General features: G+C 44.1%; 1 protein-coding gene across 2 annotated transcripts in view; it reads right to left on the bottom strand.

Moving 5' to 3' along the window:
* The window catches only part of nid2a (nidogen 2a (osteonidogen)), a 157,311-nt gene that overhangs the window by 89,210 nt on the left and 44,555 nt on the right, over positions 1-23,546 (bottom strand). Inside the window, exons 10-15 of one of the 2 annotated variants that reach the window (XM_059958023.1) lie at positions 16,096-16,332; positions 15,001-15,237; positions 13,133-13,369; positions 6,313-6,552; positions 2,956-3,195; positions 1,694-1,933 (exon numbers count right to left, since the gene is read on the bottom strand). In XM_059958023.1, coding sequence (XP_059814006.1) covers positions 1,694-1,933; positions 2,956-3,195; positions 6,313-6,552; positions 13,133-13,369; positions 15,001-15,237; positions 16,096-16,332 — 1,431 coding nt within the window. Of the gene's footprint in view, positions 1-1,693; positions 1,934-2,955; positions 3,196-6,312; positions 6,553-13,132; positions 13,370-15,000; positions 15,241-16,095; positions 16,333-23,546 lie in introns of both variants that reach the window. The other variant, XM_059958018.1, reaches the window with a different exon arrangement.

Here is a 23,546-nt window from a genome sequence, read left to right as displayed (position 1 = left end):
AATGAATAGAGACCTAACTTGTTCAACCTTTCTCTGTAACTTAATTGCTGAAACCCAGGTAACATCCTAGTAAATCGTCTCTGCACTCTCTCTAATTTATTGATATCTTTCCTATAATTCGGTGACCAGAACTGCACACAATATTCCAAATTTGGCCTTACCAATGCCTTGTACAACTTTAGCATTACATCCCAACTTCTGTACTCAATGCTTTGATTTATAAAGGCCAGCGTTCCAAAAGCCCTCTTCACCACCCTATCTACATGAGACTCCACTTTCAGGGAACTATGCACAGTTATTCCTAGATCTCTCTGTTCCTCTGCATTCCTCAATGCCCTACCATTTACTCTGTATGTTCTATTTGGATTATTCCTGCCAAAATGTAGAACCTCACACTTCTCAGCATTAAACTCCATCTGCCAACGTTCAGCCCATTCTTCTAACCGGCATAAATCTCCCTGCAAGCTTTGAAAATCCACCTCATTATCCACAACACCTCCTACCTTAGTTTCATCGGCATACTTACTAATCCAATTTACCACCCCATCATCCAGATCATTTATGTGTATTACAAACAACACTGGGCCCAAAACAGATCCCTGAGGCACCCCGCTAGTCACCGGCCTCCATCCCAATAAACAATTATCCACCACTACTCTCTGGCATCTCCCATCTAGCCACTGTTGAATCCATTTTATTACTCCAGCATTAATACCTAACGACTGAACCTTCTTAACTAACCTTCCATGTGGAAATTTGTCAAAGGCTTTGCTGAGGTCCATATAGACTACATCCACTGCCTTACCCTCGTCAACATTCCTCGTAACTTCTTCAAAAAATTCAAAAAGGTTTGTCAAACATGACCTTCCATGCACAAATCCATGCTGGCTACTTCTAATCAGATCCCATCTATCCAGATAATTATAAATACTATCTCTAAGAATACTTTCCATTAATTTACCCACCACTGATGTCAAACTGACAGGTCTATAATTGCTAGGCTTCCTTCTAGAACCCTTTTTAAACAATGGAACCACATGAGCAATACGCCAATCCTCCGGCACAATCCCCGTTTCTAATGACATATTAAAGATCTCCGTCAGAGCTCCTGCTATTTCTACACAAACTTCCCTCAAGGTCCTGGGGAATATCCTGTCAGGACCCGGAGATTTATCCACTTTTAAATTTCTTAAAAGCGCCAGTACCTCCACCTCTTTAATTGTCATAGGTTCCATAACTTCCTTACTTGTTTCCCACACCTTAGACAATTCAATATCCAATGAGGTAGACGATGGCATCAACTCCTAGTTGGGGCTGATAGCTGAACTGGAGGGGGTCTAAGTGTGGCCTAACCATAGGCCAGAGCTGCTCTAGAACAAGTCTCTCCAGGGTCTTCATGGTGTGGGAGGTCAATGCCATTGTCATTTGCTTACTGCCATTTGATGGTCATGTCCCCACAGTAGACAATGTCAAAGCATAACTCCTGTCTGGAGAGGACCACAGAACATGAATCATCTGTCCTGGAATTTGACAAGTGGTTTAGAGTTCCAATACACTAATCAACAGTAACCATGAGAATTGGTTGCTAAACCACACAAAGGTAATCAACAAGTTCCAAGAAAGTCTCACTGTAAAATAGAAATCACTTTAAACATATTTTTGCAAAACTGCTGTTAGACTATTCATAACTGACCTGGCTGGTCACAATGTGGTTGACTTATTCCAGGAGGTGTCATAGTTCCTGGAACTTCCTGTCCATTTTCATGGACACACCAGCAGTATCCCGTGCTGTGATGGCACTGCAATGGCCTGAAGTTCCCTTCTTCATCGCACTGAGGGATGTGGAGTCCAGAAATGGGACTGCGCAGGCTCAATATTGCTCGCAGTTGCTCTTGCTGCTGTTGACAAGCAGTCTTTGGGCGTTCGCTGGTTTCTAACAAATCAAAGATAAATATAGTAGGGAAATGTTAAAAAATTAAGAATCATATTTCTTATCACTGACATATGACATGAAATTTGTTGTTTTATGACAGCAGGTCAGAGCAAAAATATTAAATTACCACAAAATAAAAAAAGTAAATAACGCAAAGAAAGGATTAACAAGGTAGCATTCATGGGCTCATGGGCTTTTCAGAAATCTGACAGAAGAGGGGAAGAAGCTATTCTTAAGTCATTAAATGTGGGTCTTGAGGCTCCTGTACCTTCTCCCCAATGGTAGTAAAAAGGAGAGGGCATGTCCCAGATGGTAATGAATGTGACCTTCTTGAGACACCACATAGAATCTCAGTAATCCTGTTTCACTGTCACCTGCCTTGAAACAAAAGCCTTTAAAAACATTCATCTCCACAACCAACGGTGCCAAGCCTGGCTGCAAGAGGAGGAGGGTTGGGCATGGGGCTAGCAACCCCATCCCGTAAAAACCCAGAGCTACAAAAACACTAACAGAAGCTCGCAAGAGGACTCTGACACGGTGATGTTGATGGGCTGAAGTAAGTTTTAAAGCATTCCGACTGATCACATTGGACTCGGCTTGCCGGGCAGGATAACTACAGTAGCTGTGCCTGTCTGGAAAAGCTACTCTGCTCACTCTCCACACTCTTCAATCAAGCAACAGGCTTGACTGTGCCATATTGGTCTGGTGAAGAAGGTCTATCCCAGGAAATCCTGACTTGTAGGGCCCAAAGGCAAAACTGGGGCATAGCCTTACCTTCTCTCCATCATTCCTTTACATATAATAACGGACTTTTAGGGACTTGTAAAAAGTAATGAAAATAATTGAGAACAAAACAAAGAAACCACCTATACCTGTCTGGACACACACCCCCTGCTGACTGCTCCTGTGGCTCCTCCCACAGACCCCGGTATAAAGGCGATTGGGGCCTGAGCCCGGCCCTCAGTCTCCAGGATGTAGCATGAACATAGAACATAAGATTGAGAACAATTAAAGTGACTAACCTGGCACCCCACAGCGTGGTTGACCAGTTCCAGGGGCTGTCCTCGTCCCGGGAACCTCCTGTCCATTCTCGTACACACACCAGCAGTATCCTGTGCCGCTGTGACACTGCATCGGCCTGAAGTTCCCCTCGTCATCACACTGAGGGATGTGGAGTCCAGCGAGAGGCCCACGCAGGCTTATCTCCGCTTGCGTCCGTTCTCGCTGCTGCTCACAGGCAGACTTGGGACGCTCATTGGTCACTAATAAAATAGAATGGTTTTGAAACAATTTCTCATTAAACTTGCAATTCTCTCAAAGAGCCTCTGTGACATCACTTCTATTAAACCTAGAGGGTGCCCTGTGGTCTAGAAATTTTGCAATCGCAAAGGTGCATTTAATAGACACAAAGTATATTGACAAGGAGACCTTGATATAAGAGTGCCTTGGACAAGCATTTCTGAAATAACTGGTCCGCGTTCTCCCAATACCTTCAAGGGGAATTGCAAGAGGAATAACTCCATTCCGTGTGGCCCAGTGGAGCAATCAAACTGGTGTATAAAGGCAACTCACACCAGGAAATGACCATTTAAGTGTTTGGAACATATGTTGTAGAACAGTACAGCTCAGAAACGGGACCTTCTGCACGCATTGCCTGCACCGAACACAATTCCAAATTAAACTGAGTCCCTTCTGTCTGCAAATGAACCACTTCTCTCCATTCCTTGCATATTCAGATGTCTAGCTATAAATCTCTTAAACACCACTATTGTACCTGTTTCCATTACCACAATGAAAGGAGGTGAAGCTAAATGAAGTAGCCATTACTACCTTCTTTATAGAAAAAACAATGGTTTTCAGTAACTTAATGTGGAAAAACAGCCACATTAGGTAACTGAATTTCTAGGCAACTCAGTTTACAGGAGAGGAACCATCCTTGAGCTAATGACTTTTAGTTCCAATAAATTTCACATAATCCACCACAGTTCATCTGTATTTCATCACACCCAATGCAGTTCATAATTTCATTACAGGCATAGCTATCAAAACTTCACATTTAATAAGGTTTCTCAGTACAGTATTATTATTAAATATTTATTCTGAATAACTTATAGCAGGGGAATTTTGAAGAATTCTGAAGAAAACAGAACGGCAAAGCAGCTGTCGGAGGCTCTGTAATTGTGAATCGCACTCTCCCTCTCTCGTTGGAGGGGAAAAGATTGTTGCCGATTCTCCTGGCAGAGAACTCGGGGGTATTAAGGTGGCACAAGAGACTTTTAACACTGTAAATCAGCGAGCTGTTTTGTTATGTCTCCCCGGTCGCTGTGAAAGGGGACTCTTCCCTTTCCCTTTAGTGGGAGAGAGAGGGAGAGCCTGGAGCATGTCGAATTGTCGGGTGAACAAACAGATTTTGCTGTCCTTCAGATCATGGTCCTTCTTGGGGGCTTTGCTGTTTTATGGTTGGTGGGTGGAGGGTGCTGATGCTTTTTTGCAGAAGTGGGTGGGTCCCAACCTTGAGTATTGTGAACCGTTTTGGGTTCCTTATCTAAGAAAAGATGTGCTGGCATTAGAGAGGGTTTAACGGAGGGTCACAAGGATGATTTTGGGAATGAAAGGGTTATCATATGAGGTACTTTGATAGCTCTGGGTCTGTACTCACCGGAATTCAGAAGGATGAGGTGGGGGGACGTCATTGAAACCTTTCGAATGTTGAAAGGCCTAGATGGAGTGGATGTGGAAAGGATGTTTCCCAAGGTGGGGGAGTCTAGGGCAAGAGGTCACAGCCTCAGGATTGCGAGGCATGTTAGCTGGAGAACTACAGTTACACGGATTTTATGAGTGCTTGATGGTAAAGATGACTGATCTGGCTCCCCACGGCGTGGCTGACCAGTTCCAGGGGCTGTCCTCGTCCCGGGAACCTCCTGTCCATTCTCGTACACACACCAGCAGTATCCTGTGCTGCTGTGACACTGCATCGGCCTGAAGTTCCCCTCATCATCACACTGAGGGATGTGAACACCAACCAGGGGCTGGGACCCACGCATCTCTGACTCCACCCGTTCTCGGTGTTGCTCACAGACAGACTTTGGGCGTTCATTTACTGTCAATAGAGCAATTTCATGAAAACGTGGACACCAGAGAAATAGCAATGGAGATAAACAAGGAATTATACTGGAAGCAAAGGTGGAAGACATTGATGCAGGAATTTGATACAGTGGCCACCCATACCACTCCAGCACCCCCCCTCGGATGCATTAACATTTCCATCTATATATTGCCACACATAATTCAGACAGCTGTTTCCACAAAGACAAATTTCCATGAAATACAGAATTTTTCACGTTTGCGCATGATCAATCCTTTTGTTTAACTTTTGTCTGGATTGGACAGCATGCCTTATGAGAATAGGTTGAGTGAATTTGGTCTTTTCTCCTTGGAGTGATGGAGGATGAGAGGTGACCTGATAGAGGTGTATAAAATGATGGGGGCATTAATCGTGTGGATAGTCTGAGGCTTTTCCCCAGGGCTGAAATGGCTAACACAAGAGGGCATAGTTTTAAGGTGCTTGGAAGTAGGTACAATGGGGATGTCAGGGGTAAGTTTTTCACACAGAGAATGATGGGTGCGTGGAAAGCACTGCCAGTGATGGTGGTGGAGGCGGATACAATAAGGTCTTTTAAGAGGCTCTTAGGTAGGTACATGGAGCTTAGGAAAATAGAGGGCCGTGCGGTAGAGAATTTCTAGCCAGTTTCTAGAATAGGTTACATGATCTGCACAACATTGTGTGCTCAAGATCCTGTAATGTGCTGTAGATTTCTATATTATTACACCTGACTGACCTGGCAGCTCACAGTTGCGCAGAATCTAAGGTGTCATGGTATAGCTTTATACGACTTTCATTAGGCCTCATCTTTGGAATTGTGTGCATTTGTGGTTGCCACACAACAGGAAGGATGTGATTGCAATGCAGTGAGGAGACACCAGGATATTAGCTGGAGTATTATATTATAAGAACCCATAGTACAGGAACAAAGACTGTTAGGCTGGGCAATAGCTTCTTACCCCAGCCTGTGAATTTCTGAGCAATCTGCTACCATCCACTACACATTAATTATGACAGTGCCAGTAGCATTATGTAGTTATATATTTAACTTTATGCTGTTGACATAAAATGCACACATTATCTGCAAGATACATTATCTGTTATTATCATTGTGCTAATGTTCTTTTGTGCCATCTATGATAGTATGTACCCTATTTTGTTCCTTGTCCCAAAAAGAACTTTGTTTCATTTAGCTGTAACATGTTTATGGTTGAATGAAAATAAACTTGAACTTGTTATAATGATTGATCAATGCCTGATTTTAATACTGACTGACCTGGCTCCCCACAGCGTGGCTGACCAGTTCCAGGGGCTGTCCTCGTCCCAGGAACCTCCTGTCCATTCTCGTACACACACCAGCAGTATTCTGTGCTGCTGTGACACTGCATCGGCCTGAAGTTGCCTTCTTCGTCACACTGAGGGACGTGGAGTCCGATGAGAGGCCCGCGCAGGCTCATTTCCACTTGTATTCGGTCTCGCTGCTGCTCACAGGCAGACTTCGGGTGCTCGTAGGTCACTAATAAAATAAAATGGCTTTAAAATAATTTCTAATAAAACTTGCAATTATCTCAATTAGTATGTGGTAACATCTCTTCTATAACACCCACAGGGGACCATATGGGCTGGAAATTCTGTACCCTCAGAGGTGTATTAAATTGACATAAGATATGTTGGCTAGAACATCTTGTTTTATGAGTGCTTTGGACAGCATTTCTAGAATAATTGGTCCAAGTTCTTCTCCTAATATTCTTAGTGAGACTGCATGTGGAATGACTTCATTAACTGTTCCCCGATAGAGCAATCTCACTTGTGTACAAGGACAACTCACCAGGAAAGGACCGGTTAAAAGTTTGGAACATTGAACAATGCGGCAACAGGAAGGGGTCTTTCTGTCCAACCTGTTTCTGCCAAAAACAATGCCTGCACATGATCCATTTGATGAATGTATTGGTAAATTAAGAGATCCAAGATGGTGGCACGACGCAGCTTGCAGCAGCCACAGGAGCTGATTATCTGTTATTTGTGAAGCGGGGTGCCGTGCACAATCATAATCGGTTGAAAATGGACGTGGGAGCACGGAGGAACATCGGGAAATCTCCAGGAAGACCTCCTTTGTTGCTGCTGCTGCTGTGAGGTCCAGGACTCTGCTGGGAAGAACAGGCCCCCAGTCCTCAGGGTCGCATTGCCGATGGCCGTTGGCGGGGGTGTCTTAATACGCTTGGCAGAGGATGGTGCTCAGAGAAGCTGTGCCGGAGGGGATGGTCGGAGGCTCGGAGGTTCGACGGACTCGGAGTCCGCTACGGTTGCTTTCATTGTGTGCTGTGACTACGAGGCTGGGTTCGATGGAGCTTTTATTGTGTGCTGCATCTGCGAGGCTGAGTCAGGCGGTGCAGTGGAAGTCCACAGCGGGGGTATTCCCTTCTGCTGCCTGTGTGGGATGGCGAGTCTCTCGGGACCCTGAGGACTTGTGTAAACTGTGTGGTGATTTCTTTTGAACTTATAGTCTTTTAACATCTTTGGACTATTTTCACTGTGCCCATGGTCTGTTTTTTTTTATCAATTATGCTATTGTTTGCACATTTGTAACTATGTGGTTTTGTGCAGGTCTTGTAGCTTCAGTTTTTGGTCTTGTTTTGTCTGGTGGATTCGGAGCTCCTTTCTGGGGAACGCGCTAAGACGGTAGCGCGATATTAATACCCAGCAGCCTCTCTGGACTCTGGATTGGGGATTGCCAAACGTTACATGGATTTTCTAGTGTAGTTTGTTTTGTCATGTGCTTTTGTGATATCATTCTGGAGGAATGTTGTCTCATTTTTAAACTGCATTGCATTTGTGGTTTCTAAATGACAATAAACTGAATCTGAATCTGAAATCAGTTAACAGGAATGGAACCAGCCTCAAGGCAATGATTTTCAATCCCAACAAATTTCACACAATAATTTCAATTCATCACCATAGTCAATCCATATTCCATCAGTACCCAACATTATTTGTATTTTCAACGGCATAACTCTCAGAACTTTACATTTTAATAGGCTTTCTCAGTACAATATCTGCTTTATTGTTTATTCTGAAGAATTTATAGATGAAGAGAATTTTGTTTGGGCACATCCGATCACACAGAACATTCCTATTTAGATTGGAACAATTTGAATTGAGTACAAAAGATCCAGAGGATTATTGATTGATAAAAATACAAGGAATGTAAAAAAATTCAATTACAAGTTAGACGAAGAGATACAAGTAGAATTAAAGGAACATTATTTTGGGAGCTTCGTTCTTTAATTTACAAATGCTCCATTATCAGTTCTGAAATGGTTTGTTACTCTCATCTATTCGATGTATACACTGCCGACTCTTGGGCTTAAGAGAAACAGAATCTCACAATGTCTGAACCTTTGAATAAGAGGTGAAGCTGCAGAACAGCTGTGGAAAAGACCAGTCCGTTACCATAAAGAATGCAAGAGGTATTTCAAAGCAATTTACAATAGAACAGACTGACAGGAGCGACAGGGCACAACAATCAGAAGGAGAGTCAGACCTCTTGACTATGGATGTGAGCTGACATTCCCAGCCATACCTGCAGGCCCGCTTTAATCAGTACTTTAAAGCCAATTACAATCATAAGAGTTAAGTGTTGTCCATATCATTCATTACCATGCTAATCAGCTTCTATGAAGCATACTGGTGCTTTGAAAAATGCTAATAAGCATCTCCACCATAAAAATTAGAATTTTATAATTCCTTGTTTTTGCTCAACAATACTCATTTTACTTAATAACATTACCTGGTGGCAAACATTCTCCTCCAAGTCATTTATATATTTTGACAAACAACACAGCTCCAAAATTGATCGCAAAGTACACTATTGAGAAAACTACTTCAGCCTTTTACTGCAAAGTTGATTTTGGATCCAGTTTGCCAAAAACACCTTGGATCCTCCATGCACTAACTTTCTGAACCAGCCCCTTGTGCAGGACCTTGCTAGATCACATGCATTCCACATCTACCACTTTGCCTTCATCAATTTTCTTAATAGCTTCCTCCAACTTGATTAAATTTGAGAAGCAAAGCTTCTCATTCATGAAATGAGGCCAACTCACCTTAATCAGTCCCTGCCTCTCCAAATGATCATAAACGCTATCCCAAAGAATCTTTTCCCAAATAGTTTTCTTATACATAATGTAAGGCTCACACATTCTGTAGTTTCCTGGCCTATTTCTATTCCCCTTCTTGAATATGGGATCACCATTAGCTAATGATAACACACCCACAGCTATCTGATCCCAGCAGCATCCTCCCTTACTTCCCATAGTTCCCTGGGATAAACATCATTGGGCCCTGGGATACATCCAAATCTCTAACTCGATCATGACAGATGTAAGACTCCTCATCCTTCTCACTGGTGAATACTGATACAAAGGATTCATTCAGGATACTGTATGTACGCCCTGGCTCCACAAAAATACATTCCTTTTTTGACAGGACTTTCTCTTTCCCTAGCAATCCTCTTACTGCTATGTTATTTATGAAATGGCACTGTGGAATTGAATGCAATCTGGAGTAAGAAATATAGAAGCTATTAATCAGACCAGAGAAAGAAAGGAGAGAGAGGGAACAGGACAAAGAAACAGAAACAATACATTGGAACACAGAATATAGAGTAGGACCACAGAGGAAGAGACAATATGGCCAAGATGCCTGTGCCAAATTAAACTAAAACTAATTAGCTACACATAATATGTAACTCTCCACTCCCTGCACGTTCATGTGCATGTCTAAATGCCTCTTAAAACCAATATCGTGTCTGCTTCCACCACTACCTTGGCACTGATCATCCTTCATGTAAAAAAACTTGCTCTGCACATCCTAATTAAACCTTCCTCCTCTCACATTAAATACAGGCCCTCTAGTTTTTGCCATTTCTACCCTGAGAAAAAAGCTCCATCTATACTGCTCATTATAAATCCCCAATGGGTCTCTCCATCTCAGCCTTCAACACTCCACGGAAAACAATTCAAGTTAGATAGAAACATAGAAATATAGAAAACCTACAGCACAATACAGGCCCTTCGGTCCACAATGCTGGGCCAAACACGTACTTACTTAGAAATTACCCAAGATTACCCATAGTCCTCTATTTTTCTAAGCTCCATGTATCTATCCAGGAGTCTCTTAAAAGACCCTATAATATCCTCCCCCATCACTGTTGCCGGCAGCCCATTCCACACACTCACCACTCCCTGCGTAAAAAAAACTTACCCCGACATCACCTCTGTACCTGCTTCCAAGCACCTTAAAACTGTGCCCTCTTGTGCTAGCCATTTCAGCCCTGGGAGAAAGTCTCTGACTACCCATGAGATCAATGCCTCTCATTATCTTGTATATCTCTATCAGGACACCTCTCATCCTCCATTGCTCCAAGGAGATAAGGCCGAGTTCACTCAACCTATTCTCTTAAGGCATGCTTGCCAATCCAGGCAACATCCTTGTAAATCTCCTCTGCACCTTTTCCATGGTTTCTACGTCCTTCCTGTAGCAAGGCAACCAGAACTGAGCACAGTACTCAAAGTGGGGCCTAACCAGGGTTCTACATAGCTTCAACATTACCTCTCGGCTTTTAAACTCAATCCTACAGTTGATGAAGGCCGATGCACTGTATGCCTTCTTAACCACAGAGTCAACCTGTGTAGCAGCTTTGAGTGTCCTATGGACTCGAACCCCAAGATCCTTCTAATCCTCTATGTGACCAAGTATCTTACCATTAATACTATATTCTGCCATCATATTTGAGCTACCAAAATGAACCACCTCACACGTATCTGGGATGAACTCCATCTGCCACTTCTCAGTTCAGTTTTGCATCCTATTGATCTCCTGCTGTAACCTCTGACAGCCCTCCACACTATCCACAACATCCCCAACCCCTTGTATCATCAGCAAACTCCCTCCACTTCCTCATCCAGGTCATTTATAAAAATCATGAAGTGAAGGAGTCCCAGAACAGATCCCTGAGGCACACCACTGGTCACCAACCTCCATGCAGAATATAACCTGTCTACAACTACTCTTTGCCTTCTGTGGGCAAGCCAATTCTGAATCTGCAAAGCAAGGTCCCCTTGGATCCCATGCCTTCTTACTTTCTTGATAAGCCTTGCATGGGGTACCTTATCAAATGCCTTGCTGACATCCATATAGACTACATCTACAGCTCTACCTTCATCAATGTGTTTAGTCACATCGTCAAAAAAATTCAATCAGGTTCGTAAGGCATGACCTGCTATTGACAAAGCCATGCTGACTATTCCTAATCATATTATGCCTCTCCAAATGTTCATAAATCCTGCCTCTCAGGATCTTTTCCATCAGCTTACCAACCACTGATGTAAGACTCAGTGATCTATAATTTCCTGGGCTATCTCTACTCCCTTTCTTGAATAAAGGAATAACATCAGCAACCCTTCAATCCTCCAGAACCTCACCCGCCCCATTGCCAGAGGCTCAGCAATCTCCTCCCTTGCTTCCCACAGTAAGCTCTTTTGTAAGTTCTTCTTGACTAGATTTTCAACAGCCTTTGTACACCATGGTTCCTGCACCCCACCATCCTTTCCCTGTCTCATTGTAATGTACCTATGCAGAACACCACACAAATATCCCCTGAACATTTGCCACATTTCAATTGTACATTTCTGAGAACATCTGTTTCCAAATTATATTTCCATATTCCTGCCTGATAGCTTATTTCCCTTACTCCAATTAAATGCTTTCCTAACTTGTATGTTCCTATCCCTCTCCAATGCAATGGTAAACAAGATAGAATTATGATCACTATTTCCAAAATGCTCTTCCACTGAGAGACCTGACACCAGACCAGATCAAGTACAGCCTCTCCTCTTGTAGGCTTATCTACATATCGTGTCAGGAAGCCTTCCTGAACACACCTAACAAACTCTACCCCATCTAAACCCTTCACTCTAAGGAGATGCCAATCAATATTTGGGAAATCAAAATCTCCCACCACAACAACCCTGTATTATTACACCTTTTCAGAATCTGTCTCCCTATCTGCTCCTCTATGTCCTGATACTATTGGGTGGTCTATAAAAAAAACACTCTGTAATGGTCACAATATCATAGCTCCAAGTACTGATCCACGCTCTAAGCTCATCTACTTTGTTCATCAATTGAAATAGACACATCTCAAACCATCGGTCTGAGCTCATCCCTTCCCTATTACCTGCCTCACCTCCCTCTCACACTGTCTCCAAGCTTTCTCCATTTGTGAGCTAACAGCCCCTTCCCCTGTCTCTTCAGTCAGGCTCCTACTCCCTCCCCCTCCTGCAATTCTAGTTTAAACTCTCCCCAGCAGCCTTAGCAAACCTCCCTGTCAAGATATTGGTGCCCCTGGGATTCAAGTGCAATCTATCCTTTTTGTACAGGTCATGCCTGTCCCAAGAGGTTCCAATGATCCAGAAATCTGAATCCCTGCTCCAATCCCTCAGCCACGCATTTATCTTCCACATCACTCTATTCCTGTACTCACTGTCACATGGCACAGACAGTAATCCTGAGATTACTACCTTTGAGGTCCTGCTTCTCAACTTCCTTCCTAACTCCCTGTAGTCTGTTTTCAGGACCTTCTCCCTTTTCCTGCCTATGTCTTTGGTACCAATATGCCCCACGATCTCTGGCTGTTCACCGTCCCACTTCAGGATATCATGGACACGATCAGAAACACAAAGTTGTACAACACAGAGTTGTTGAACCTCTGCTTCCAGCTAATGCCTACTAAATCAGGCAGCACTCTGGTGAAATGGACCATCTGGAGCTAAATAAACACAGACTAGCTGAAGCATTTGCACCAATCAAGGCAAACATAGATAGAAGGCATCAAGTGAATGGTGGAGCCCTGGGGAATGCCGAGGAGGAGAGATGGGAGAGATGCTTCTCCTGGGGATCTGGGTGCATTTCTGGTTGCCACACAAGAATAAGGAGGATGTGATTGGAATGCAGTGAATGCAAAGGGAAGTCACCAGCATGATAGCTAGAGTATTAGTTATAGAGATTTATGGATGCTTGTCGTAATGCTAACTAACCTGGCACCCCACAGCGTGGCTGACCAGTTCCAGGGGCTGTCCTCGTCCCGGGAACCTCCTGTCCATTTTCATCCACGCACCAGCAGTGGCCGGTGCTGCTGTGACACTGCATCGGCCTGAAGTTCCCCTCGTCGTCACACTGAAGGATGTGGACTCCCAGAAGAGGCCCACGCAGGCTCCTCTCTGTTTCTAACCGCTCTCGCTGCTGCTCACAGGCAGACTTCGGACGCTCACTGTCTGCAAATCAATTCAAGAAGGAATCTGTTACTAAGCAAAAGTGCAAATATTTTAAATTGGGCTGTGTTGTCAGTTTACAGGGCATCAGGCAAGCCAACAGTTTGTGTAAAGTTGTGCCTGACGTGTTCAGCCTGTTGTTACAATGGAGGCTAATTGCTTGTGCAGAATGAGGATAAGCTGCATTGTCATTAAGGAGACAATTTAAATTGGGGTTTCAATGTTTTGCATCTCTGTACAACTGAATGAGGAGAAAAGAAAGAAATATAGAAACCATCCAATTAGAAGGGAGGAGGAAATAGGACTGCAAAACCTGAAAAGGCAGAATAATGAGGCAAAGAACAGCACAGATCAACTTGATGTTGCTGATCTATCTTAGCAAGTTCTTTCAATTCAGACAGGTTGAGCTAATGAAAAGCAAACCTTTGATTACTTGGCTTTGGCTCTTTAATATTTCTTTATTCTGGGTATGGGCAAGTCAGTATAAGGGGATACATAGTGCAGAGAGTCAAAGTCTTTTTACCGTGGATTTAAGGTGAGAGGTAAGAGGGTTAGATGGGATCTGAGGGGAATGTTTTTCTCTAACGCACAAAGCACCGCCTGAAGAGCTGATAGAGGTTAAACTCTCACAGTGAATTGCCGAGGTGTAGAAAGCTACTGACCTAACACTTGTGGATGGGATGCGTATCAGTGGGTGCATTGGGTGGAACAAACATGGCGGGCCGAAGGGCCCGTGCTGTACGATGCTATGGGCCTTAGTGACACTTCACAGTTACTGCTGACACAAGATGTCCGAATAAATTCTTCCAATGATAACCTAAGGCTACAAAACACATAAAGGTGCTTTGCAAGTTCCAGAACAAATTTGGAACTTAAAAGCAAGCAAGTGCAGGACAGCGAGTGAGAAATGCCTTATAGGCTATATGCTTTTATTCGAATGGAAAAAGCCTGACAGATGAGGAAAGCGAGCTCGGAGCACAGATAGGTAGTTGGGATTGATATTGTAGCATGACTGAAGGGTGGGCAGATGTGGTAACTCAATGCTCTGCGGTATACCTGCTGCGGGTATGACAGAGGTCAGGATAAGAGAGGAAAGGAGTTGAATTTTTGATTAGGGAGAATGTCACAACAGTATTTTTAAAAAAAATTAATCCTGGGGAATGTCCAGTGAGGCGATATACATAGAAACCATAACAATAAGCATAGAGTGATCACTTTGGTGATGTCCCAGAATTAGAGCAGCAAATACGTTGGGCGATAAGCTGTAATAGTGATTTTAACTTCCACTAACATTGGCTCAGACAGATATAGTAAAGGATTAGATAAAGATTTCTTAATCAATTTGAAGACTACCCTTTTGACAGGGTAACAGGTGGCCCTCTTGGGAAAGTAAGACTGGTCAAGTTGGGGTGGTACTTTGGGACCAGTTTGAAGAAAGATAGGGATGATCTAGAAGTAAAAGACCTAAACTGGGGCAAGGCTAAATCTGATATCATTATATAAAAATTTGCAAAGTTTGATTGGAAAACGTTGTTAGCAAGTAAAGGGATCACTGAGTTCCTAATCAGAAATGTCAATAAAATCCTTTTGAGTTTCTCTATTCAGTACAATCATTACTTATTACCCTGACTAACCTGGCTGTCCGCAATGTGGTTGACCAGATCCGGGGGCTCTTCTCGTCCCTGCAACCTCCTGTCCATTCTCGTACACACACCAGCAGTGGCCGGTGCTGCTGTGACACTGCATCGGCCTGAAGTTCCCCTCGTCGTCACACTGAGGGATGTGGACTCCCAGAAGAGGCCCACGCAGGCTCCTCTCTGTTTCTAACCGCTCTCGCTGCTGCTCACAGGCAGACTTCGGACGCTCATTGACTGCTGATCATTCAATTTGAAACAAGACATAATGAAAATACAAATTACACTGACTGTGTCTTGTAACATGTTATTTTGTACAGTGCTCATTGCTAACAGTCCAAAAATTATGAGAGAATTACATTCCAACTATATCCTTTAAATAAAATATATTTCAGCATCTCAAATGGTTTAAAATTCTACTGCCATCAGGGAGACCCCTATACCCAGTAAAATTTACCTGTAACCTGCAGAATTCATTCCTGACTTACTGTACAAGGTGTGTGGATCTTTCTCAATAAGGGTTTCCATTTGAGTTATTTCCCATGCTAAAACACCTCACAGAACCTTCCTTGCTGGAGTATGATCAGAGCAGGCTCTGCTTAGTAGAACAGGTGCATGTGGGATACAGTTCATTGGCAGAGAATTGGGCTGAACTCAGACAAAGGAATTAAGAATGGTTATTTTTAATTAAAAGTATTAAAGAAAAATAACATGTAGCAAACAACTAATCGGAGAGGAGAAAAGGGCCACTTTCAACATCGCCTCCAAGGAGGTAATCTGAAATAACGAAGGATTGTCTGAAAAGATGGAAAGCACGAAAGAATGCAGAGAAGGGTACAAGGAGAATAATGTGGCATTCAGAATGTATGTAAATTAGATCACTCTTTGGTCCGTAATATGCAGGCACTGCTCCAATGAATGTTGAGACGAGGTTCATAAACTTAGGAGATAATGGTGCCTGAAACTAACAAATGAACTTGCTATGAAATACTTACAAGCCTTTCTGCAAGTTACAGGTCATTCATATATATTTTAAAGTCTCTTCCCATTTTAGTGGTAATAGTGACCAATTGGTTCACTAAAATTCTGACTCACATGGGAGCTCACAGCGTGGCTGACCAGTTCCAGGGGCTGTCCTCGTCCCGGGAACCTCCTGTCCATTCTCGTACACACACCAGCAGTATCCTGTACCGTTGTGACACTGCATCGGCCTGAAGTTCCCCTCGTCATCACACTGAGGGATGTGAACGCCAACAAGAGCCCCATGAAGGCTCTCTGCCTGCAGTCTCTCTCTTTGCTGTTCACAAGGCGTTTTTGGACGTTCACTGCTTTCTAAGAAAATGGAAATAATTTTGAATATAAGGAACTTTCACATATTTCGACGATACATCAAATACTGTCATCACCCTTTCAGAAAGAATATTCACACAGACCAATTCATATTAGATTCAGAACAATTCATGGGATAGTCATACCTACCTCACTTGATGAGATTTTGCAGTTGCTGGAGATAAAGAGCAACACACACTAGATGCTGGAAGTACTCAGCAGGTCAGGCAGCATCTACAGAAAGGAATAAAGTGTCAACTTTTCAGGCCGAGACCCTGAAAAAATTCTGCTGGAACGGTCTAGGACTAAAACATCGACTCATTCTCTTTCTGTAGATGCTGCCTGACCTGCTGAGTTAATCTAGCATTTTATGTGCTACACTATAATATACTGTAGCTAATTCACCAGGACAAACAGAACCAAATTCTATCACTGACAGGGTTCTATATAAAGTGCCTTGCAAAAGTATTCAGGCCACAACCCTTTGTCCACATAAAGGAGTAATACAACCAGGGATTCCGATCAATTTAACTGAGAATTTTTATTTGTGAATCACATGTTCCTTTTTCACAGTAGAGCCCTATAATCAAGGAAAATTGTAAAGCATCGAAACACTCTGATTTCCTTCGCTGTGTATGCCTAGGGAAGACAATATCCAACCCTGCCAAACATGTGAGATTGAGGTATGAGCCCCTTTTCCCCCCATCCCGTTTGTGTGGATGTTGTGTAGTTTGCTACCGTTACAAATTACTGCCATGAAATTACCAACAGTATACTGAATATGATTAAAGGAATTATATTTATGAACCTTAACTAAAGAGTTAGTAAAGAATAACAAAAAGAAAAGGGCCCATTCTAATTAAACAGTCAAACGTGCACAAGTTGGAGCTCATCTTGAACTTCTCTGTCACTCACACACTGGGCCCTCAGCCAACGTGAAAGCACACACCACCTATCGAATGTCGTTCGCAATCCATCTCGAGAAACAGGTCTCCTACCAGATCGTATGCTATAACCGGTTCTCCCCAGTGTCTTCTCTCTTCATTTCCTCTCAAACAAAAGCTCAAGACCAACCTTAATGTCCCTCATCAAGAAAAACCTTCTGCTAATTGATGGCACACATTCAATATCATTCCTTATCTTCAACATTAACCCAAACAGGCTGGAAGCAGAACAGATGGCTCTTACAGAGCGGCTAAATGAAATACCTATAGCATAACAGTAAAGATGAGAACCAGGGCATCACACTATCCACCCCCCCCCCCCACAATCATGTCCTCATGATTTGAAATAATTTGTCATCCCGTCATTAATAACACCATTTTCAAAGGAATTTTGTGATTTTCGAAGGAATTTATAAGTGGTAGTGATATACCTCACTAGGCAGATAGTCGCAACCTTCTGTTCCCCTGGTGCTATACAGACCAGCCTACCTGGGGGTCTCCTGACTCTTTGAGACCTTGGTATCCCATTCAGGGGTGGGGTCCAGTCTAATCTTTCCTGCTGCTGATTCTTCAGTCTCTCCACATCACCACACAGTCCTCTCACTAGGTGTAGGGCCCAGGTCAGGCTCTGGGTCAACATGCACTCTTGTCCCAGAGGTAGAAAGTGGTTCTGATGGAGAATCTTGAGTGGCCCACTCTCACCCTCTGGTTTTACCCGGAAACTGGTACATTTGGAATCTGACTCTCCACAACGTAGAGTGTTGTTGTCCAGAGATCAGCCAACCTATGCTGCCCAGGTAGCTTTAAATTCTTTCTGAGGACTGCCTCCAGGCATGAGGTGGGTGAACTGAACTTTTTGATCATACCTCCTCCTATTTCCTCAATTCTGCTTGGCAGCCAAGACCTCGGCTAATTTATAAGCCTTTTTCAGCTCCCTTCTCATAGTAGACACATAGTTCAGATAAGTCTCTTTATCAGCCTCACTCATGGGTATCTGGTAATACTCACTTCTCAAGTTCAGCACACTGAACCACTTCGCACCACTCAGACAGGCCCTGGGACTGTATACTGGTTGGGGACGGTACACCTGTTCAGAGTTCTCTAGTCCACACACATCCATACCTTCCCATTCTTCTTCCTGGCCACTACTATTGGGGACGCATAGGGGCTTCTGGACTCAGTGATGATCCCAGCTTCCTTCAACTTCCACAGATGCTGCCAAACCTCTTCCACTTCTGCAGGTGCCAGTTGCCACGACCTTTCTCTGAAGCTGCTGTCCTCTGTCACCCGGATGGTGTGGCAAGTGCTCTTGGAACAACCCACATCAAACTCTTCAGTAGAAAAGACATTTTCTAGCTTCAACATTTTCTCTATCAACCTTTCTTCCAACCTCCATGTACTGGGGAGTCCCCAAAGTTGAAAGACTGGGCAGTCATCTTTCATCTTTTTGGAGAGAATTTCTCCCCAGCTTGTCTCACAGGGACACTAGACATTAGAGGTATGCCATTAGCATCTTCTGCCTGAGGGTGACCTTCTGTTCCGAAGTGTTCCTGACACTCACCGTCATCCTGTCCACCTATACAATCGAGACCTTCTGCAGTTCGGGCCTCACCAGCACCCCAGCAGGTAAGCCTGACTCCTCTTCGTGTTCTTCCAGAGCATCCACCTCATGCATTCCAGGAGATTCAGGGTTTCCCACCACTCTCATGACTTCCCCAGGCTGTTACTGGTTTTGACTGGTTGAACCACACAGTCCCTTGTTTATGCTCATCATCCAGCCCAGTGTGGCCACGCACTTCCTCAAAAGCAGCTCGGAACACAGGGTGAATGGACAATGTTTTCAGAAAGCTCTCTCCAACTTTCTCCTTGCAGGCTCCCACCAGCCTCCTCACAATAGGAGTATTCGGCCCCAAGAGAATTGAAGCTTTGACCCTCTCCACTGGATCCGGACAAACCAACACTAATGTATCAAGGACCTCAGCTACTCCCACATCAGCCCCCAAAAACTCCAGCTTCAATGACAAGCAGCCATCGTACAGATAGTCATCCATACAAAGACCCCAGATCTCTAGCACACTGAGTGACGTCAATGGTAAATGTGTCAAATACCGGTTGTAGAACAAATGGTACAGCAGAGTAACCGGAGAGCTGGTGTCAAGTATGGCTCCAGCACAAACATCCTCAATCCGTAGTGATACACCGGAGCTCGGCCCCGCTGAGCCTTCAGGACTAGGGCTTTTTGCTTTAGGGTGTTCCTTGCTATATTGCTAGGTACGTGCCCCCCCCCCGAGAAGCCAGGCCGTTTCCTCACTGGGTCTCTCTGCTTTGGTACCTAGGGGCTCACACTCTTGTTTGAAGTGTCCCTCTTCACCACAGTTATAACAGACAATACCGACCACTCCCCTTCTCATGGGACCCCAGTCTCACTAGCAGTCCTCTGTATAGTCCATCCCCTTAGGTGGTCCGCCTCCCTATCAGCTCTACCGTACTTGGGGCCGCACCCGCTGATAACAACCGGGACATCTCAGTCCTAAACTCTGCCACAAACTCCTTCATCACTCCCTGAGGTGGGATATCAGTGGTCAGCTCAACCGAGGGGACCACTACCGAGGGCTGTACCCTGTGGACAGAGGCTTCCTGCGCCTTCATCGCATTCTCCTCCTCTCGTACTTCTCTGATTAGCTTGATAAATGAGGGAGGGGGCAGGGAGGTGCGTCTTACAAGACATTTGGAGACCCCAAGCGACCAGGTCCAGTGAATGGGCACCTTTCACTATTTGGTCCACTCTTAACTGATTCACCTCAACCATTTGAACGGCCCCTTTCTACTGCAAGCCATTTAGCTGCCTCTCTAGCCAAAAAATGCAGGCAGAAAGTTTCTCCTCCTCCTGAAACATGTTCTGAAACCCCATAATAAACTCTAATGGGCTTCCCGTCGTGCCAAACACCTTTTCTAGCACTTGCATGTGGGTCGCAGAGGCAGCAAAAGGGTTCTGTGTCTTTACGGATCTCATTACGTCAAAAGACGGCCCCTTCAAACTTTCAACCAATCGTTGTCTTTTTTCATCATCGGGGCACTGCCACTCATCCAGCAACTGAGAGGTCCGCTCTGCCCAATTCTCATACTCCTCCTCCCCTTTAGGGTGAGCTTTGTTCCTGAGAACAGGCTGAGCCTGCGATAGTTGGGACTTTTGCCATTTATTCACCAGGGAGGTAAGGGCTACCAACTCAGAACGCTCTGCCCTTGCTGGAGGACTGTTTAGACCCTCTACATCAGACCCCTCGCTCTGCAGAAATGAGAGCAACTTGTCTGCCCCCAGCCTCGGAAAACTCGGCTTTCAATTTGGCACACATGCCTTCACTCCCCTCCTCCCGGAAAGTACGGACGGGTCACGGCCCCTGCAGTCCCGGGACCCCAACTGTACGAGACGGTTCTACTACCTTTACGTCATTCCTAATCTGAACTAAAGCAAAGTCTGTGCCTGCCGTTTTATCAAACTTCCACTCCACCCCTACAGCATACATAGCCACCTATCGTAATCATTTTACTGAACAATAACTTAACACAGACTTAAACACACAACATGAAAAATGAAAAATTCAAAAACTGAAATATCAGCACTTCAGAAGTATTCTTCCTCCTTTGCCCAGTACTTAGTTGAACCACCTCTTGCAGTTATTATAGTCAGTAATCTTTTTGCATAGATCTCTAGTCCATTTTAACAACATGATAGAGCAAGATTTGCCCATTCTTTCTTACAAAATTACACAACCGTGCCAGGTTAGTAGGGGTGCAACAGTGGACGGTAATCTTAAGGTCTTGTCAGAGGTAATCAATTGAGTTAAGGATAGGCTCTGGGTCAGTCAAGTAGAAACACAGAAAACCTACAGCACAATACAGGCCCTTCGGCCCACAAAGCTGTGCCAAACATGGCCCTACCTTAGAACTGCCTAGGCTTTACCCATAGTCCTATATTTTTCTAAGCTCTATGTAGCTATCCAGGAATCTCTTAAAAGACCCTATCGTTTCCGCCTCCACCACAGTGCCAGCAGCCCATTCCATGCATTCATCACTCTCTGTGTAAAAAAAACTTACCCCTGACATCTCCTCTGTACCTTCTTCCAAGCACCTTAAAACTATGCCCTCTCATGCTAGCCATTTCAGCCCTGGAAAAAAGCCTCTGACTATCCACATGATCAATGCCACTCATTTTCTTGTACACCCCTATCAAGTCTTCTCTCATCCTCTGTCACTCCAAGGAGAAAAGGTCGAATTCACTCAACCTATTCTCACAAGGCAATATTCCCTATTCAATACAACCTATTCCCCAATCCAGGCAACATCCTTGTAAATCTCCTCTGCACCTTTCCTATGGTTTCCACGTACTTCCTATAGTGAGGTGACCAAAACTGAGCACAGTACTCCAAATGGAGTCTGACCGGGGTCCTATATAGCTGCAACATTACCTCTCAGCTCTTGAACTCAATCCCACGATTGATTAAGGCCAATGCACTGTATGCCTTCTTAACCACAGAGTAAACCTGCGTAGCAGCTTTGAGTGTCCTATGGACTCAGACACCAAGATCTCTCTGATCCTCCACACTGCCAAGAGTCTTGCCATCAATGCTATATTCTGTCATCATATTTGACCTACCAAAATGAGCCACCTCACACTTCTCTGGGTTGAACTCCGTCTGCCATTTCTCAGCCCAGTTTTGCTTCCTATCAATGTCCCACTTTAACCCCTGACAGCCTTCCACACTATCCACAACACCTCCAGCCTTAGTATCATCAGCAAATTTACTAACCCATCCCTTCACTTCCTCATCCAAGTCATTTACAAATATCACAAAGAGAAGGAGTCCCAGAACAGATCCCTGAGGCACATCATTTGTCACCAACCTCCATACAGAATGTGACCTGTTCCTTTGGATCCCATGCCTCCTTACTTTCTCAATAAGCCTTGCATGGGGTACCTTATCAAATGCCTTGCTAAAATCCATATACACTACATCTATGGCTCTACCTTCATCAATGTGTTTAGTCACATCCTCAAAAAATTCAATCAGGCTCGTAAGGCACGACCTGCCTTTGACAAAGCCATGTTAACTATTCCTAATCATATCATAATCAAATGTTTATAAATCCTGCCTCTCAGGATCTTTTCCATCAACTTACCAACCACTGAGGTAAGACTCACTGGCCTATAATTTCTTGGGATATCTCTACTCCCTTTCTTGAATAAGGGAACAACATCCGCAAACCTCTAATCCTCTGGAACCTCTCCCATCCCCATTGATGATGGAAAGATCATTGCCAAAGGCTCAGAAATCTCCTCCCTTGCTTCCCACAGAAGCCTGGGATACATCCTGTCTGGTCCTGGCAACTTATTCAACTTGATGCTTTTCAAAAGCTCCAGCACATCCTCTTTCTTAACCTCTACATGCTCAAGCATTTCAGCCCTCTGCAAGTTATACCTACTATTGCCAAGTTCCTTTTCTGTAGAGAATACTGAAGCAAAGTATTCATTAAGTACCTCTGCTATTTCCTCCAGTTCCATACACACTTTTCCACTGTCACACTTGATAGGTCCTATTCTCTCACGTCTTATTCTCTTGCTCTTCACAGACTTGTAGAATGCCTTGGGGTTTTCCTTAATCCTGTCTGCCAAGGCCTTCTCATGGCCCCTTCCGGCTCTCCTAATTTCATTCTTAAGCTCCTTCCTGCAAGCCTTATAATCTTCTAGATTCATATTATTATCTAGTTTTTTTAACCTTTCATAAGCTCTTCTTTTCTTCTTGACTAGATTTACAACAACCTTTGTACACCACGATTCCTGTACTCTACCATCCTTTCCCTGTCTCATTGGAACGTACCTACTCAGTACCCCACGTAAATATCCCCTGAACATTTGCCACATTTCTTCTGCATATTTCCCTGAGAACATCTGTTTCCAATTTATGCTTCCAAGTTCCTGCCTGATAGCCTCATAGTTCCCCTTTCTCCAATTAAACGTTTCCCTAACTTGTCTGTTCCTGTCCCTCTCCAATGCTATGGTAAAGGAGATAGAATTGTGATCACTATCTCCAAAATGCTTTCCCACTGGGAGACCTGAATCCTGATCAGGTTCATTTCCCAATACCAGATCAAGTACAGCCTCTCCTTTTGTAGGCTTATCTATATACTGTGTCAAGAAACTTTCCTGAACACACCCAACGAACTCTACCTCATCTAAACCCCTCACTCTAAGGAGATGCCAATCAATATTTGGGA

This window comes from Hypanus sabinus, chromosome 2 (assembly GCF_030144855.1).
Source record: "Hypanus sabinus isolate sHypSab1 chromosome 2, sHypSab1.hap1, whole genome shotgun sequence".
NCBI lineage: Eukaryota > Metazoa > Chordata > Chondrichthyes > Myliobatiformes > Dasyatidae > Hypanus > Hypanus sabinus.
This window is presented reverse-complemented; position numbering and strand designations above follow the sequence as displayed.